This window comes from Lepidochelys kempii, chromosome 13 (assembly GCF_965140285.1).
Source record: "Lepidochelys kempii isolate rLepKem1 chromosome 13, rLepKem1.hap1, whole genome shotgun sequence".
Classification (NCBI taxonomy): domain Eukaryota; kingdom Metazoa; phylum Chordata; order Testudines; family Cheloniidae; genus Lepidochelys; species Lepidochelys kempii.
The window spans coordinates 4356650-4375189 of record NC_136392.1 but is presented as its reverse complement, the minus strand read 5'-3'; the positions used below and the strand labels follow the sequence as shown (position 1 = coordinate 4375189).

At 57.8% G+C, this 18540-nt stretch overlaps 1 protein-coding gene across 6 annotated transcripts in view; it reads right to left on the bottom strand.

The window, feature by feature from the left end:
• Nucleotides 1-1924: 1924 nt before the first annotated feature.
• Nucleotides 1925-18540, bottom strand: part of SLC2A4RG (SLC2A4 regulator) — a 48965-nt gene continuing 32349 nt past the window's right edge. The window contains exons 3-9 of one of the 6 annotated variants that reach the window (XM_078848322.1): nt 17578-17687; nt 16291-16601; nt 15234-15334; nt 13868-14150; nt 12470-12589; nt 10884-10996; nt 1925-9931 (exon numbers count right to left, since the gene is read on the bottom strand). In XM_078848322.1, the coding sequence (XP_078704448.1) occupies nt 9820-9931; nt 10884-10996; nt 12470-12589; nt 13868-14150; nt 15234-15334; nt 16291-16601; nt 17578-17687 (1150 nt within the window). In that variant the 3' untranslated portion in view covers nt 1925-9819. Of the gene's footprint in view, nt 9932-10883; nt 10997-12469; nt 12590-13867; nt 14151-15233; nt 15335-16290; nt 16605-17577; nt 17688-18540 lie in introns of all 6 variants that reach the window. The other 5 variants (XM_078848321.1, XM_078848323.1, XM_073308910.2 and 2 more) reach the window with 5 other exon arrangements.

The following is an 18540-nucleotide window of genomic DNA, read 5'->3' as shown; positions in this document are numbered from 1 at the left end:
CAGCCAAGAAGCGGATGCCTGGCAACCCTAGAAGAGGCTCAAACTGGAGGCCCAGCTGCTGGCAGCAGGGTGGGCTGAGGCGTGTTCGAGGGGGGAGCTGTGTATGTGCCTGACGGGTTAAAGGGAGAGAGTGCTGCGCCCCCAGAGCGGCTGACCCTTGCGCTGCTGTTCAGGAAGCAGGGGGGGGGGGGGGAGTCTCTGAGCCTTCTGCACCACAACCCCGTCAACGCGGGGGCTGTTGGAATGCGCTGTCTGGGGCGGGAGCAAGGGAGGAGGAAGGGGCGGCTTACACCCCGCTGCCCCCGGCTGGGATGAGAACGGCTCCAAGTGGTGGGGGCACTGGTTGAGGGGCAGCATCATGTCCCAGTCTGAGCCAGGCTGCCATTGTTACGCAGCATCAGTTAGCACAAGCCCCTCTCGCCTGTTGCTGGGACCCCTGTGCAGACCCCTAACCTGGTATCTGGTGGGGCAGCAGTTCCCTTTGACTAAGTTACATCGGTTTTCAACCCGCGCTCCTCCCCGGACCGCTGGGGCTGGCAGGCAGCGGGGGCAGTTGAGAATCTGGTCCCACTTGTGGGAGAGCCCCTGGGGAGCTGGCCCACAGCACTGGCTGCTCCTCCTTGGTCCCAGTTCCTCAGTTTCACCTGTATCTAGCAATGCAGAGACTTTGCCAGGGTTCCTTCTCCTTGGTAGCTAGCGCCATGGTTACAAGCAGGGGATTGGGGGACCCTGACAGAGGTGGGGATACAAGGCGGTTTGAGCCAGGAGATAATCCTGGCACTGAGAATTTGACAGCGCCCCAATGCAGAAGAGCCGTGGGTTTGCTTATGGGGCCTTTCTGCAACCCCATCCTGCCCCAGGTAGAACGTGGCCACAACTCACCCATGTCAGGGCCTGATTAAGACAGAAGAGGTGGTGGCAGCTGTAGAAAAAGATGGGTTATAGAGCAGCAAGCTCAAGGGGCACGAGCTGGCAGAGCTCCGGCCGGCCACGGTGGGATTTGTGATGGACAGAGCTGTCGGCACCAGCCCGCAGCGTAGACAGAGCTAGCCCAGCATGGCGCGGTTGGCACCATGTTCCTTGGAATAAGCCGCGCTGGCAGTTCTGTAAGCCGTGTCCACACCAGGAGTGCGTGGTCCGTGGCACATCGTGCTTTAGCCGCGCAGGCAGAGCTCTCCTCAGGACCTGCTCCCGGTTCTCCGCTGTGGGGCAGCCAGCTGCAAGCTGAGTTTTCAAACTAAACAGCTGCATGTCTGCCGGGGGCCTGGCTGCACTGGTCCAACAGCCAGGTGCAGGCTCCTACCACGGCTGGATGGAAGCTCCTGCAGCTCAGGGAGCAAGCCCTACTTGTTCCATTCCCCATGCTCCGTTTTCCTTGGGACTGCAAGCGGGGACGATGCTGGAACCACCCAAGGGGCCATGGCTGCAAGTACAGTTTACCCCAGAGGCACTACGTTCCGTGTTTCTCAACCCTTTCGATCCCAGGGCCTGGCTTGCTGCCTTCCTAAACTGTCAGGGAAACCTCTAGGACCGGCGCCGACCTGCAGACCCGGCCTTGAGAAACACTGCACTAGCCAGGCCTGGCAAATGCAACAAGCTGGTTCAGTGCATCACGTGGCCCCTGGTGGCGGCTCCAGCCACACGTTTACGACTCTGCAAGTTGACAGAGTCACTCCATCGGTGGCAGGAGTGGAGGCCGCAGCCCCTAGGCACCGCTCCAGGAAAGGATTTGTGTACATGCCTGACTCCAAGCACATGAGCAGTCACCAGCTCCCATGTTCCATTCCCCGCTGGTGAGTACTGGGAATGGGTCATTACACACCCAGCTCCCAGCAGCCCCACGATCCAGCAGCCAGGGCTGCCGCCCAGCCGCCCCACCCAAACTCTCCCCCCGAGCCGGGCACAAAAGGAGACGGAGAGGAACGACTGAAAAACACAAATCTTTTATTTTTTTTGTGTGTCTGACAAACCCTCCCTTCCATGGGCACATGATTCCGGGCACAAGAGGGGCCTGAGCGAAGCACACGTGTGACAGATAGCATCGGCCCAAATTCCACTTGCAAAATCCTGGAAGAAAATTTTAAAAAGGGGCAACCCCAGCAGTGCCCGCTCCAGCCGCACCCCTCCTGCCAGGAAGAGCCACAATCCCGGGTCACAGAGTGCAATTCCCTGGCGGGTTTTGTACATTCTAGCCCAAGTAATTCAAAGCCGGTTCCACTCGTTCCGTTTTGTTTTTTAATTGCCACTTACAAACACCCTTTTACACATAGATTTTCCTTTTCAAAGCGTTGTTTGGCTTCGTTACTTTTCCCCGACCTAGCCTGGGATCCCCAAAGGCCATGCTTCCTCTTCGTCTCAGTCTGCATGGAGCCAGCAAGCTGGGCCGGTTTGTGCAGTTGCGGGAGAGATGGCATGGCCTCTTACTGCCTTCCCCACCAACTGAGCCCAGCCTAGCGCACGTCCCCCAGCTCTGGTCCTGATTGACGTGAGCAGGAGCCTCACCGGTGGTAGGAGTGCAGGAGGACTGCCTAGGCTGCAGGGCTCCTACAAAGTGCATGACCATACCTTCCCCTTCACCAGTGGGGCACCGGGGGCCCTGGCACGTGGTGCCTCACCCGCCCCCCCTTTGCAATACACTCTGCCCTCTTTGGGAGGAAGTGCTGGCTCAGCTAATGCACGGGCCCTGGTGCATTCTTCCACTGCAGAGCGGCTTTCTGCCAAGGCACTGGGGCTAGTTTGCAATGCAGAGGCTCAGTACCAGTAATCAGCAGTGGACAGGGTAGACGACAAGGGCTGGTCCGACAACTGTTCCTGCCCAAGCTTTGTGTTATTAGCCAGGACCTCAGGTTCCTAGAGGGACCAGCGCAGGCCAGACAAGGGACAGGAAATCCAAGCAGAGGGACCCTCATCCCAACCCAGCTTCAGTGCAGCTGCAGAAAGCATCAGTACCTACAAAGATCCCTAGTGCATGAACCTGTCAGAGTCCCACAAGGTCAGAGAAATGGGTAACATCACACAGCCCAGGGAAACAAACAAGCTACATTCATTGCCTGATGGCCAGCAGGTTCACAGGTCAGAACTAAATTCACCTCTGGGGAGGGGGTGGCTCAATTCCCCTGAATTGTGACTGCCTGTACGGAGGCCATGCGGGAGTTCAGAGTGTGGCTAGGGCGTAGCACATCTTTGGTCCACCCAGATATCTCTTGTGCATTCCCTGTCCACCTGGCTTTAATCCTCAAAGAACGTGTCCATTGCACTAGACCACACGCATGCACACGCCACTCACTGCAACCAGTTACCTTCCCCCTTTGCACAAAGCCTGAGGCGACACCTCTGTGAGCAGCACCAGCGAGGCCAGAATTGGTGAAGGGGCCCAGCAGGGCAGGGAGCTGGTGGCCAATCTCTGGGGTGAGGGAGGCACTGCCAGCCAAAGCCGTTCAAAACCATGAAGGAGCAGCAACTTGTCTGTATCAAGTGCAGCTCGTCTGTATCAAGTGCAGCCAGAGAAAGGAAAAAGGCCACCAGGATTCCTTGGGCAGCCACCTGCACCAACCCTCCCAGTGCAGGGACCCCACTGGTGCTGCAACAACCTGGAGCCGAGAGCAATTCCAGCCAGCTGCGTCTCACAGCCCAAACCCCCATCGCACCCATGGCCCTGCCAGCAGGGCCCCATCGCCACTTGATCCCATCACAGGCTGCATGCAAGGAGCCAGGGAAACCACGGGCTCAGCCCCCTGCACAGCAAACCAGAGGGGTTTTCCCACTCGGCAGGGAAGAGACTCTTCTCTGCTTTACAGCTTAGGAGCACCATCAGCAGCCATGGGATGACCCCGCTCCCTCCGGCCGGGGCCGACCTGCCCCCTGCAGGCCGTTCCCATGCTCAGTACATTCGCTTTGGGCAACGTTCCTGCCACTTCTCCTGAAATACTATTCCCAGCGTCCAGTGGACGCGCCCGTTGGACCTTTAAAAGACACCAGCGGAGATGGAGTCTGCTGCTTCTGAGCCGCCAGCCAGCATCTGGGGATGTAGGATTGTCATATCGCTGAGACCTGCCACGCACTCGGACTGCAATCCCACCAGAACCAGCCCGAGGCCCAGACAAGCTCCCCTGGACCCCAGCCGGGAGAAATCCTCAGGTGCAGAGCTGTCACCCAGGGCACTGCTGGGATCCCACCCTGCTGCCACCGGGCTGGGAAAGCAGGAACTGAGACCTACAAGAGGAAGTCCTGGGAATTCGTGGGGAAATCTTACAGCAAAAGGGGATTAACATGCTGAAGAAAGCAATGAAATGGTCATTAACGCAACAGGCCTAGTGGTGCCAGCAGGACCGACCCTGCTGTTTGGGCAGCCCCTTCCCTGGGATTACGCTTCTCCGCTTTGCCCATGGCTGCAAGGGGTGCACCCCTCCCCTCCCCCGATCATTTGCCTGGGGAAATCACAGTGCAAATTTGCTTTCTTAAGAAAGTGAGTTGTGTGCTAGTGAGCAGGGCCAGCCCCAGGCCCCGAACTCCCTGATTTACCCTCAGAATTGGCACACCACAGGTAGGGCACATCCCTTCACACTCCACCCCTCCCCCACAACAGAGCTCAACCCTGAGGGTGGGGGCACCGTTTCCATGCTTGTTCGGGCCCTGACCACGGGGGAAGCTGCCAGCATTTGCAGAGGGTTAGACCCTGCAGTCCCTTCTAACCCTCTGACTCTATGGGACACCAACCAACAGGAACCAGACTTGGGTCCCAGGCCACTGGCCAGCCCTCAGAGACTTCTGGTGACTACAGACCAGCGCCAGCTTCAAACCCGTGCCCCTGGCAGTGGACAAGGGTTAGTGCTGGCAGGTCCTCGCTATGCCATGCTGTGTTCTACCCTGAGAGAAGCCTGGGACATGCGACCCTCCAGCCTCCCCTTGGTGCTCCCCCAGAGACAGCGGGTTATGCAGGATCCCGTAGCTCTGAGTGGCTGGGAAGCTCAGTAATGGTGGAGCAAGGGGCGAATATGGACCCCTGGAGCTTGAGAGGGAGGAAAAAGGCTTTAGGAGGAAAATAGCCCAGAACAGCAGAGCTCAGAACGATGCGTCCTAAAGCGCGGGTGGCTGAGCTCCGTTCTATAGAACTGTGCTGGGATACTGCCCCCCACAGCGCCAAGAGGGGGGGCTCTCACTGCCCCACAGAATGGGGCCCGCGGCATCAAGCCCCACATCACCTTGCTCTGAGTCTGAGCATCGGAGCTGGCCAAGGAGGCACCTGGCCAGGCGTTCCAGCTGGGGATAAATTAGGGGAAGGTTTGACCCTGCTGAATTCTCAGAAGGGCTTTGAAATGCTAGAAGTGGCGGGAGATTCCTATGATCCTGCACGACCCCCGATCGGCTGAGAAATACAGAGGGCACCAGCTAGATCTGGGGTTTGCATCTCAACCCCTCTCCCCTGGAAGGATCCAGCGTAGGCCCATGGCTAGTCAGAGGCCCCGCTACAAAGCCACCATAACGCTACCTCTATGAGCTACTGCCCCCTCTCCACATGGTCTGAGTCAGGAGATCAAGAACAACTGGACCAAACTGCTATGAGCAGTCTGAAAAGAACCATGGACAGCAACAGCTGAGCAACCAGCAGAGAGCTGCAGACATTGAAGTCTCTCCGGCCATCTTGGGGAAGTCTTCAGGGGCAGTAAAAGATGGCGGCAATTCTGAAATTGGGCTTTCCCAGCCCTCTCCTCTGTTGGACAGCAGAACGGGCAAAACTTCCAACCGAGTTTTCGGCAACGTTTTTCAACCATGGGAAAATACCACCTAACGTTCAGAGAACCATTAAAATGCTTTAAAAAATTCTCAGGATTATTGGTTTTTACTTAAAAATAAACTGAAAACCCAAAAAACAGTTAGATCACGTGGGTACTGTAGCATCACCAGGCTAGGAATTCCTACAGCTCACCCCCTGCCCACAGTCACCCCTCCACACCGACAGCAGGCCAGGAATCATTGGGCTAGGTACTCCCACCCCACAACTCTCCCACCACTGTTTTCTTCCTGTGTTTAGGACTAATCAGAGCTATATTACTGCTTGGGGGTGGGGTGGGGCCTGTTGGTTTTAAACACACCTAAACAGGGCAGGTTTCTGCAGGTGATTTCTACACCCCAGATCCTAGAGTTCCTCCATGGAGACAGGCTTAGGGTCACTTCCCAGCCAGATACATGAAACTAACACTCCCAAACTACGGCCCTGACTCCCAGTACCTTTCAAATTCAGGAGCTCCCCCCCACCCAGGGGCATTCACACCAATACACACCTGGCCCAGGCTCCCTTTCCCCCACCTTAGTTACAAACACACACGGCCTGCCACCACTCCTAGCCAAGTCTTCAAGCACCATACACCCACCTGTGAATTAAGTCTCGTGTTACCCTGGAGGTAGGCCAGCATTATCCTTGTTTTACACAGGGGTGAGGTGCACTGTATCCTGCTCCCACTGAAACAGATGCAGTAGGATCAAGCCCCATGTTAATTGCCTAAAGCCATGCAGCAAGTCCGTGGGTGTGGCAGGAAAACAACCCGGAACAGTGCCCCCCATCAGACCATCCTCCCTGGTTACAAAAGGCCCATTCCCAGCCCAGCACTATGCCAGGCCAAGCCCTCACCTCGCTAGAAACAATCAACCTGCTGAAGCAGGCCTGCGGCTGGCAGCTTTGAAAGCCCAGTCCGACGCAGGGACAGGCCTCGCACTGCACAGAAGGGAGGCGGTGCCCTGGGCGACAGAGCAGTCTCCAGGCATCGCAGTCCCAGGCAGAAGGTGGCAAAGTCCCTTCACTTCAGTCTGTTCCAAGAGACCTCGAGATGCTTGGTGTTTCGGCAGGGCCTTTGCCCCGGGGCCCTCAGTGCCACCATGAATGACCCAATTCATGCCTGGCACGTGGCACTGGCCCAGTTCCACAGCAGGGCGGAAAGCGCAGAGACCAGCCAAGAGCACAGAGCAAGCCTGGGGGCAGGGGAGGGGAGAGCAAACGTTTTTGAAAATTACACAAAGTTCCCACAATTTAATCGGTCAATGATTCACCCACATCCTAGCACCAAGGGCTAGTGGCCATGATCAACTTACAAGAGGAGGGGGGAAAAGGGGGACGGGGGGGATGGACAGATGGGGCGTGTGGGGGTATTCAAAAGGGAGAATATAACCTGTGTCATGAGTGTGAAAAAGCCCTCATCACCTGCCCTGGCGAGGCAATATGGATTGTGCCCAAAGGGAAACTGTCAAATCATTTCTCATTCAAATACCAGGAGAGAGCGCATTATGAAAATTATTCAAAGCCTAGAAAGGCCAGGGGCCCAACGTGAGCTACCTCAAGAGGGGCCTGGGTTTTCAGTGCTGAAAATCAGGGCCCAGGAAGGCAGCTCCGGTCAGATGCCCAAAAATTGCGGGTTACTCTCAAAAGCCTTGTCCTTGCGATTATCACTCCGCCAGCCTGAGTCACAGCCCAAGTGCGTGGCCACACTAGGAAGAGAAGCGGGAAAACCTGCCTCCCCGGGCTGTACAACAAGTCTCTGCAGGTGCACACGTTTAAGCAAGAGTGGCTGTTTGGACACCACCCAAGTCCCACCTACACTGTGGGCATACGTGGGATTTCAGTGATCTCCTTAGTGCCACTTACGTACTTAAATTAGACACCTGCCGAAGCACCCTGCCGAGGACCATAACCGGAGTATTCCCCCTGGCATGGACCGTACTGCTCAGGCACAAAAGGCAGCAGAGGAGCATTCATTATACATTCATAATAGGGAGCTTTTTCCATTCAAATCCGCCTTAGTTGGGCCACTTGGTGCACAGACAATTGGTTTTGTTTACAAAAAACCCAACAACAACTTACATAGAATTGAGCCAGGCTACAAACATTGAAAAAACAATCTTACAAAATACGGCTTCGTAAACACACGCACACACACGCGTACGCACACAGGGACTCGTGTCTTTGCATCCAGCAAATGGATTTTGGGGTGGGGGGGGTGAGATTATCTCAGACATTAACGATCCAGGCAAATTCCAACGGACGTTACCCGGGTTGTTGCAGTCAAGACTGCAGGACGCACAAAAAATGCACAAAGGGAAAACTACATTTCCCAGCAACCAGTGCTGCTTGCTTATAAACAGGGTGTTCAAAGGGATGGGGGGGTGATGGGAGAGAGAAAGGATTCTGGGAAATATAGTCCCTACAGACACAAATCTAGAGACGAGCTTTTGGAAAGCAAGGAGATGAGGGTTTTCTCCATCTCTCTCTCTCTCGTGCCCAGGGAGGGAATATTTAAAACACGACCTTTAATATATTTTATTAAAAAAAAAACCACACACACAAAGAAAAGAATAAAGAAAACTCTTTGTGCAGTTTGGCTTAGTGCAAATGGGCGCGTTGACGCAGGCACTTCCGGGCGCTCTCGTTGCCACGGGAGCGGGGTTTTTTTTTCTCCTTTATAAAAAAAAACAAAAAAAAACAACAAAACACTTGAATCCCTCATCCTGGGTGGACGCATGTCCCCCGTCTCTGCCCTCTGCACCCAGGGAGCCGGGCTCCACCCGCAGAGAGGCGACAGAACAGGTGCAGCTGGGGGAGGGGCAGGTAGCGAGCCACATTTTCCACACGGAAAAGAACGACCAAGAGATGCCGCATTTTCCAGGCACAGCTTATTCTTCGGCACCGTTACCCCCACCGCCGCTTTCCCCCCACCCCGTGTCCATCCCGGACACAGAGCTCACAGATCTGACCACACACGCGTTTTCAAACAGTTGAGGCATCTGTTGCTGAGTCCATCTCCCTCCCCCTCTGCCCTCCCAAAATCGAGAATTCCCTGGAGGAGATAACAAACAGCACCGTCCCCCCTTGCCCCAGGGACGCTGGGTGTTTTAGCCCACCAGAGTCAGGACGCAGATCGGACGTAGCACTTTAAAACCAAGAGATAAAAAAGAAGGGTAGAAAACGGCTGCTCGGAACCTCGTCACATCCCAGTGGGCTGCACCGGCAGGCCGGGTTGGGTCCTTTTCTTGGTCTGAAGTCCATTTCGGTGGCAAACTGTGGTCGGTGAGATTCCAAAGCAAAAACCAAAAGGGAAAGGAGCTCGCGGCTTCCTGTGCAAGCACAGTACCAGGTCCGCTCCCCTCCTTTCCCACTGCATGAGACGGAGCTGGCGGTTGATACTGGCCTCCCACTGCTGGATCCCAGCGCACAGACATCCCTGGCTTGGCCGGATCCCTGACGGCAGTCAGACAGCGGGAGGGAGGGGAGAGGAACGTAGTGAAGGAAGAGAAAATAGCTTATTTCCAAAAGAGAGTGATCAGAAAAGCTCCGTGTGTACGTGTGCGTAAAGTGTAAAGCTTCCAAGAGACAAGAGCACGACGCTGGCGGGGAGGAGACAGGACGAGGCGCCGCAAAAAACAAAAATACAGCGCCAGACGAATGGCTCTCAGGGGCCCGATCCTGGAGGGAACCGGATGTAAGATGGTGTAGGGAGCCGTGTCGCACCAATGGGGGTGGAGGAGGGGGAATGAGTTTTTCCTTTTCAAGGACAGCCCCTTCCTTTCCCCCCCCATGCCTAGAATCACCGCCCTACAATTCCTCAGAGCAATTGCAGGCCAAGGGGCTCTCCTTTTTCCTGAGTCCGAGGCAGTTTCCGGCTAGCCGCAGCTGAGTCCCTGGGGGCCCGGAGGTGGGGTCGGGGCTCAAAGGCACCTGAAGTGCAAAACGTGCAAGAAGGAAGCGTTGATGCTGACTTTCCAGAGCTGGGAGGTTCCAGTGGAGCCAGAGGGGCCCGGGCAGCAGGGCCAGGCGCGGGGGGCAGAAGGCGTTCAGTCGACGAACCTCTGACAAGCTTTCTTCCACCGGCAGGCTGTGCACCACATGTCCCGGTTCTCCATCCCGTACACCTTGCGGCACTTCTTGGCCTCGCCACGGGGCTTCCTAGGGGAGAAGAGCAGATGGGCCCGTCAGAGCGGGGCTCTGCCTCGGAGAAGGGAGCGCGAGCAGCACCCTCAGCGCAGGAGACAGGGCTCAGCGGGGACAGAGGCCGCTGCACTCCCGGGGCGCTGCTGTACCAGCGGAGCCAAGGCCTCTGGCCGGGAGAGGCGTGGCCGGGCTCCCTGAGACCTGACGGGGTAGGACTGATTATGGAGCGTTAGCAAGAGCCCACGGGCTCCCAGCACAGGGAGTTTCTGCATCTTTCGAAGCAGTTAACTGGCACGGTCCTGCCCTGACACGCGGTTCCCCCCGCTAAGTTGTGCGGCAGGTGAAAGGGGCGAGGACACGGTTAGACACCAGGCCTCGGAACGTGGTATCCATTCAGTGGGGTGAGACGACTATCCAAGGCCTTGCCCAGCTGGTGGCTCGTCCTCACATGCCCCCTGCCTCCCCTGTCCCAGAGACGCCTTCGCTGGGCACGCTCACGGCACAAGCCGCACATTAACCTGGTGTCACGATCCCTTGAGCTGCCAAGAGCACTCCTCGCCCCGGGACCGGGCCGGAGCACCGCTGGCCTGCCTCCCCGGGCAGCACACAGCCACACTCGAGACATGGGTCCCTGTACCTGGGCCCCCAGGGACTCCCTCCCCTCCCCTCCTGGCCTGCGAAGAATGGGGAGACAGGCAGCTAATGGAGCTGGGGAGGGATCTGGCTCCCAGAGCAGCCCCAGGTGGCCTTTTCTCTCCACCTATGAGATTAAATGCTCACGCACCTGAAGTGTCCAGCTGCCCCTGAGCCTGGCTCCTTCCCAGGCTGGCAGCATGGCTGGAGGGGATGGCTGAGGTGTCTATGCATCAGGGACAACTTCTCCCTAAAGCCCAAGGTTCCAGCCCCAGGAGGATCGAGTCGGGCTGTGGTCGGGCAGGAATGGGCTGTTAGCACCGCCCCAACCTACCTGGTGCCCGCAGCCAGCTTTGGCACAGAGGGGGGCGCTGCGGTGATGGGCGGGTGAGGGATCTGCGGCCGCTTCTCTCCCACGCCAACGGGGCGGAGCGCCGTCAGGCAGCCCTGGGGACAACACAGACCACTGTGAGACCCTCCTGTCCCAGCCAGCACTCACGGGCCTAGCACCCACGACCCCGCCAAGGCAGAGCGAGCATGGGGGCGAGAGCAGACAGGCCGCTGCCGGGCAGCGGCACAGACCTGCACCCGCTGGGATCTGCCCTCTGGAGATACTAGCCAATGGGAGGACAAGGAGTCTTCAGCCCACGGTCCCCACGCTGAGACCTGGGAGCCGAGATCTGGGTGGCAGGCACCAGAATGCACCCTATGCCCTTCCACCTGGCATGGCCGAGGAGGCCTCACAGGGCTAGATGGAAGCAGTGACTGTCCATTTCAGCCTATGGCTGATGCTGCAGCTCCCCTGGTTCTGCAGGTCTCACAACCTACTTGTGTCCTGCCAAGCGGAAACAGCCGCTGAAGAGAACGCGAAGAGTGAGCCAGAGCCAGAGAAGAGTTAATGCTTGGGGTGGGGGAACCTGGCTCTGCCTCAAGGGTCTGGAAAAGAAGACCAGTTCCCCTCTTGTGGTTAGGTGAAAATTGCCACCACCTGTTTCGTGGCCTAGTGATTAGAGCTAAACCCAGGGTTGTGAGTTCAATCCTTGAGGGGGCCATTTAGGGATCTGGGGCAAAAATTGGGGATTGGTCCTGCTTTGAGCAGGGGGTTAGACTAGATGACCTCCTGAGGTCCCTTCCAACCTTGATATTCTATGATTCTAGTTCTGCCACAGACTGTGCGAGCTTGTGAAACTCACGGTGCCTCTGTGCCTCAGTTTCCCCATACGTAAAAAGAAAACACCACTCGACCTCAAATGGGGCTCAGGCAGCTTAGCACGTGTGTGTGAAGTGTTCTGCAGTCCCTAGGCAGGAGGCACCAGGCAAGCCCAAACATGATAACTGAAGATCTAGGAAAACAGGGAACTTTTCTACCAGGGACTATTTCACAGCCCAAAGTTTTCCACTTTTCACACCACACCCTGAAAGGCAGAAGCTTGCTCCAGTGGCAGCTGGAGTCTCTGCTCTAAATGCAACCAGGTCCCAATTTCCTGCAAAACCAGCCCAGGTTCGAGCCAAAAACATCCTGTCAAAGGCCACAGGCTTGTCATGAAACAGAGTTTGTTTTTCAAAACGGAGACAAGACCGATGCAAACCCCTGCAGCGCACGGCATTCCAGATCAGACGCCAGCCTGCATGGCACACGCACTTCCACTGTCTCTGCTGAATTCTAGCCAGGAAATTGCTCTGTGCCTCCCTCCTTTCCCTCTTCTGATGGACTTGGAGCATCCCTCCTCTCAGAGAGCGTATTGTGCTTGGCACCTCAGGGACAGGAACCCGTAGACGGGACGGGTTTGGGGAATGATCTGGGCTGTTTTAGCACAGTCATACGTCCCATTGAGGTACCAATATGGGCCATTCTAGGACTCCAGCTGCCTCTCTCCTGCCAGCCAACACAGAGGGTGGGGGGACTGTCTGGTTACTCACCGGGGACCCTTTAAAAACAACTGGTGACTGTGGCGCTGGGGGCGGCTGCCAGGAGATGCTGAAGCCCATCCCGCCAGGCAGGATTTTCGAAGCAGCTGAGATGCTGATGGGAGCCATCGCCTGAAAGCCACAAATGTAACCAGGAGAGGATGAGACGCATCTGGGCACGAGGACGGGGGGGTGGCCAGGAGAGCTGGGGAGGGAGCTGGCTCCCGTCGCCCCAAAGTGGCAGCAAAGCCCGGTGAGACCTCCCCGGCGTGGGGCCCAGCTCCGGCTAACACTATGCCTGCATTGCCCAGACGGGGCAGAGCTCTGGACAGGCCTGACAGAGAGCAACAGTGCCGAGAAATGTCACAGGCATCCGAACAAGCCCCTGCCGGGCCCCCACCTGCCCATCTGGCAGGCGTCGTCTGCCCAGCTGGTCAGGGCCACCACTTCATCAGAACGCTCCAGCGGAACGGGGGGGTGGGGTCGTCAGGAGAGATGAGCAGAGGGAGTCCAAGTCCAGCACGGTTTTGGCATTAAATACGCTCTCAGAACCTTCCTGCCACGGGATGGTTCAGCTCCCAGGTCTGCGTGGGGCTTTCGCACTGTGTGTACGAACATAAGGGCTGCCCATTCACTCCAGTGTACTGCCTCCCACTGGCCCATGCCACACACTTGAAAGCCCCCCAAATACCACCCGGGGTGGGCAAGGAGGGACCATCCCCAAAGCCCAGCTGTTGAGAATTTCTGCCCCAAAACACGAGGCATGACAGCCCTGGAGCATTTCTATCCTGCAACTGCAGCTGCTGCTCTCATCTTTTGTCCTCCCTGAAATTTCCCAGACCTTCAGCTGGCCTCAAGCTGGACTCTGACTTCACCCCCGTTTTCACACGCACCCCTGGCTGCGCCTGCAGAAGTGTCCAGGCCCCCACTCAGTGCATCCAGATCAGGCAACCTGGCTCCAACTGCCTGACTCACACAAAACGAGCACACACACTTCTGGGAGCACTGCCAGTCATGCGAGCAAAGATCAGAGGCCAGACTGTCCCCCTAGGCAAACCTGACTCCTGCAGCGGTGAGTTCCACAGGCTCGCGGCAGCATTTCCCTCCCGACATGGCGAGGGCCATGCTCCAAAGGCACCTCCTATACCCCAGCCACTGCCTCTTCCACAAGCACCATCTGGGAGCCTTGTTTGAAAACATTTGCTGCACAGTCTGAGGCTGCAGCATGGCCAGGGCAGCAAAGATGCACCCTGTTCTAGGGACACTCGTCAGGGCGGATGTGGGAGACGTCAATGGATTTGCACTGGGCTGAGCCTGGTATGGTTTTAGCTCAGGGACTGAGGAGCCCACATGTCCCAGCATGCATTACTCCACCATTTGTGTCCTCCTTCCCCACCAATGCAGTCTCACCTGCTTTTCCACATGGCCCACCTGATAGGCGTGGTCGGTGTGGACGTGGCACAGGCTCGTTGGAGCTGAATGACTCAGAGGAGACTCCACGGAGTCCTCAGGCTTCACCAGCACCGGCGGGGTTCGCTGCACCTCCAGGACAGGGAAGGCCGGGGGCACCGAAGAAGTGGGTGACACAGGGGTCAGGCTGGACAGTCCATCCGTCAGGGAGTCCACGTTGACGTCCAGCTCCGTGTAGTAAAAGTCCTCCTCGCCGTCACTCTGATCCAGGTCGGCTTTCCTGCTGCACAGGGAAAACGGAGTCAGGCGCTGGAGACATTTCCAGCCCTGACCCAGCCACGGGGGCAAGGCCAAGGGTCCTCCCTACCGCCTGAGAGCATTCCACATGCGATTGTGCTGAGTGATCACAGCACCTGGAGCGGTTTGCTGCTGGTCACTAGCAAGGCATTGAGAGAGACAGCCCAGGCTGGAGAGAGCTAAGGGGGCACAGTGGTCCCAGGCTGCACCCCAGGGATCCCGTCACAGTGGCGCAGCGAGCAGGGTGAAATACACAGCTTGTTGTGCTGAGCAAGATTTGCACTTCATACACTGGTGTAAAGATTTTAAGTGAGGCTTTAAGTGTGGGTGCTAAGAACAGTCAGGAGGAGGCTACCGGTTTGTTATTTTCTGTTTGCCTATTTCGGGAAAGGGAAATAAGGATGGAAAACGAGTGCACGCAGTGAAGCTACTGCGAAGTTGGAATTTTTTAGACTGCAGGTTGCAGAAAAAGAAAGAACACGAGAGAGTCTTGGTACTAAAAAAACTGGCCATGGAGAAGACGGAAAGAGAGAAAACACGAACTGGACCTTCTAGAGAAGCAGAACCAGAAACCACCGACTCCAATCATTCCCATCACCCCAAAAACCCACAACTGGGACCACCTATGGCCTGCATACAACAAGGACCCTGCTCGCTGCGGCACACCCATCCTATCCAACAACCCTGGAGGGCCAGCAAGGGAGCAAGAGGGATTCCACGCCTGGCTCATCCCACCGATAGGGGCTGGGAGGGGATTGCTCAGTGATCTCTTGGGCTGGTTAAGGGAAGCGATGGAGTGGATGGACTCCAAGACAGGAGGCTGTAATGAGAGGCTTCCTGAATGGCAGACGTAAAGGCAGGAGCACGGGGAGGCAAGGAAGGGAGAAGTAACCTGGAAGCAACCAAACACGGCCGCAAGAGATGTGGGGGAAAAAATTGGGGGAGGAGCTTTGGCAGAGCCTGCCCTGCCCGTAGGACGTAATTCCTTCCTTCCCGGCCCTCCTCCTACAGCGCAGGCTGCCTAGTACCACCCAGAGCACTGCAGGACCCAGCGCACCCTCACGCCTACCCGAGGTGGACGGTTCGGATGTGCTTCTGCATCCCCGAGGAGCTGCTCAGAACCTTGCCACAGCTTTTCCACAAGCACTTGAACATCACCTTGGTGGAGTTCTTGGGGAGGGGAGAGAGAGAATGAGAAAGAGAATGAATGAGGCCCACAGCTCCCACTCGGGCCCAGGCAGCCCCACTCCATGGGGCTCAGATCTCCACCTGGAAAGGGGGCCAAGGCTCTTAATCCCACAGGCTGGGCTGAGTGTGCGTGGGGAGGGAACATGGTCCAGTGGTTGGAGCAGGGAAGAGTGAGACTTGCCCGCGTCACCACGTCCCTCTGACTTGGGTGAGCTCCTGAACTGCTCCCCCAACTGTAACATGGGCCCAGAGGTGCCGGGAGGCTCTGAACTGCCAGGCCGAGAGGTGCCGGGGGGCTCTGAGCTGGCATAAATTAATCACTAGTGCTAGAAGAGGGGCTGCAGACCATTCTGCAGTGGGGAAAGCCCTGCGCGCTGCAGGGACGCAGCTCAAACTCCTCGGGCTTCCTGTTCACACCCGCGTGCCATGCGGGGCACTGGACTCTGAAGTTCAGGCCTGGCTGGAGAGTCAGAGGCCCCTCACTGTTACTGTAATTCAGCCCCCACCGGGAGCGCCCCTCGGCCCTGCAACCCGCTCCCCAAGCCCGTCCCGAAAAGCGAGTACCGTCAGCCTTGAAGGCACAGCACAATGCCCAGCTCTCCTCTCCAGCCTGGCAGGGAGGGCGTGTGGACGAGGAGCAGAGGGGGAGCAAGTTGATTATTTGGGGGAGGAGACAAGTCTTTTTCTCCTGCCTGCAGAGAGGCCCCTTTCTCGTCATTTTGATGAGTCCGCTTCGCCCCCAGCACTGCTCCGGCCCCACCCCCAGGGACGGCCCCCAGCCTCGGTCCCCCTTACTCCTGTCCATGCCCTCCCACCCCTCCCTTGAGCTGCGGCCCCACTCCCAGCCTGTTTCCTGGGGTGGGGCGCAGACCGTGAAAAGTTTGGGGACCACTGCTCTGCCGGACCCCCGGGACTCTTCCCCCCCCCCCCCCAACCACCTTCCTCACTGCGCTGCTTTTGGACCGGCCCTGCCGCCCCATCGTTCCAGCTCCCATCCTCCGCACCTTCCTCTTCCTGGGAATGGGGTCCCCGAAGAGGAAGTGGGTCGCTTCGGTCTCCTCGCTGCCGTCGTCCAGCTGGGGGGCCGGCAGGAAGCTCTTGGCCACGTCGGTGGAGAGCGGTGGCGACGGGGTGGAAGGGGTGGAGCGGTCGCTCGGCGGGTCCCAGCTCCAGTCCCCGCTGTTGTTGCTACTGCTGCTGTAGCTGGAGGACATGGCAGGACCCTCCTTCCAGGCCTCGCAGCTGGGCTCTGCTGCGGGGGGGGGCGGGCAAGAGAAGAAGAGGAATTCAGTCACCCACTGGTCACAGGGGTCAGCCCCAGGACACGCAGACGTCAGCCCCTTCCAGTGCTCTGGCAGATAAGGCACCTGCTGAGCGAAGCTCTGGGAATCCCACAGGCAGAGCCAGCCCAGGGGGGCATCCGGGTGAACCCCCCAGGCGGCAAGCGCCGTGCCCAGCCTGAGCTCTCATGCGCCATCAGGGCAGGTTTCTCCCCCGGCACAACTCCTGCAGCAGTGGGCTTTGTACAGCAGGGGCTGCCACGCTGGATGGGAACCTCAAACCATACAGGCCTCAACACCGCCCGCCCCCCCGCCCTCCAGGTCCTTTGTTGCGTGTGGTGTGGTGATGGAGGGGGTGTCCCAGAGCGCTAGCTGGGAACACTGCCTCTAGCGGTAGTGCCGCCAGGGCCCCTCATCAGCAGATCTCAGAGTCCTTGACAAAGAGGCCATTATCGGTATCTCCATTTAACAAATGGGGAAACTGAGGCAGGGGGAGGGCAGTGACTTGCCCAAGGTCCCCCGGCAGGCCAGTGGCTGAGCCAGGAATAGAATGTGTGTCTCCTGAGTCCAGTGCTCTAGCCCTAGGACATGCTGCCTCCCATTATTAAACCAATCTCTATTGGAGACGAGGATGGGATTTCATGGAGGGGTGCAGATTATCGCCTATCTGCTGTGGCAGGGTTCTTACGCCTTCCTCTGAAGCATCTGTCCCTGACAGCCACCAGCACTGGGACACAGGGCTAGATGGACCTCAGGGCTGACCCAGTCTGCCAGTTCCTATGCTCCTACAAGTGGACTCGGGGGCCTGAATTCCGCTCCTGGCTCTGGAGGAATTCCCTACATCATACAGGATTTACAGAGGCGTAACAGAGAGCAGCACGTGGCCCGACACCCCCACTAGCAATTCCGCCTTGCCCATCTCGGGGCTCAGCATCCCATCAGTACCTGGGCTGAGGGTGCCAGGCGGGTTGCCAAGCACTAGAGGGCTAGTGGACAGGCTGGTGAGAACTGCGGCTGCCATGACCTCATCTATCCCCGCCTTGCCCGATAGCTTTCTGCAAGACAGAAAAACGGAGAACACAGCGGTTAGATCCAGCTTAGAAATTCTCTGGCCATAACCCCGCCAAGTGCCCCAGAGCTACCCCGCAGCAGCGGGGCAAGCAGATGCCCACACACCACCCTGACATCAGGTCCCAGTCCCAGGGCGCAACAAACCAACGTTCAGTCCACCAAGAAGCCTACTGAGACACCCCATCAGGGCAGACACCCGTCTGCAGGCCCCTCCCAATACCATGGACCGCTGCGCGCCGAGCACCTGGCAACCATCTCCAGTTACTGCTGGCTGAACCAGCCACCTAGAGGGCAAAGGCACTTTTACACCGCATAGGATTCCCACTTCCAATCCGGGCTTGTGTGGCTCCTACTAGCGACATGCAGGGGACAGGGGCAAGACAGTGACTGCCATGGTCATTCCGCTTCAGGTCTTTTCAAGCCACGCCGGCCGCGCAGGCTGGATCGTATCATACCCAGAAGAGCCACTTTGGGCAGGGGGGCTCCCACCCAACCCTCTGTCCGACGCCCCTCCATCCTGCTGAAGGCGTGGCTCATTCCCTCCACGTGGCCTACCCCAAGCACAGTGCTCCAGAGTGGTCGCCCCTGGGGCAGGGCTGCTCTCAGCACCGTATCCACCCTGGTAATCATGAGCTGGCTCTAAACCTGCCCTGGGCAGCAAAACCAAGGCCGCTGCCGTGGCGTGCTCTGCACCTGGGCACAGACACTGGCCTTTACACGTGCACACGTACAGGAGGGACAGACCATCCCTAAGCCATTAACATAAAACCAAAGGGACGAAAGAAGAGTCCCAAGTCAACTGGATTCCTGCAGTCAACAGCTTCCAATGAACAGGAC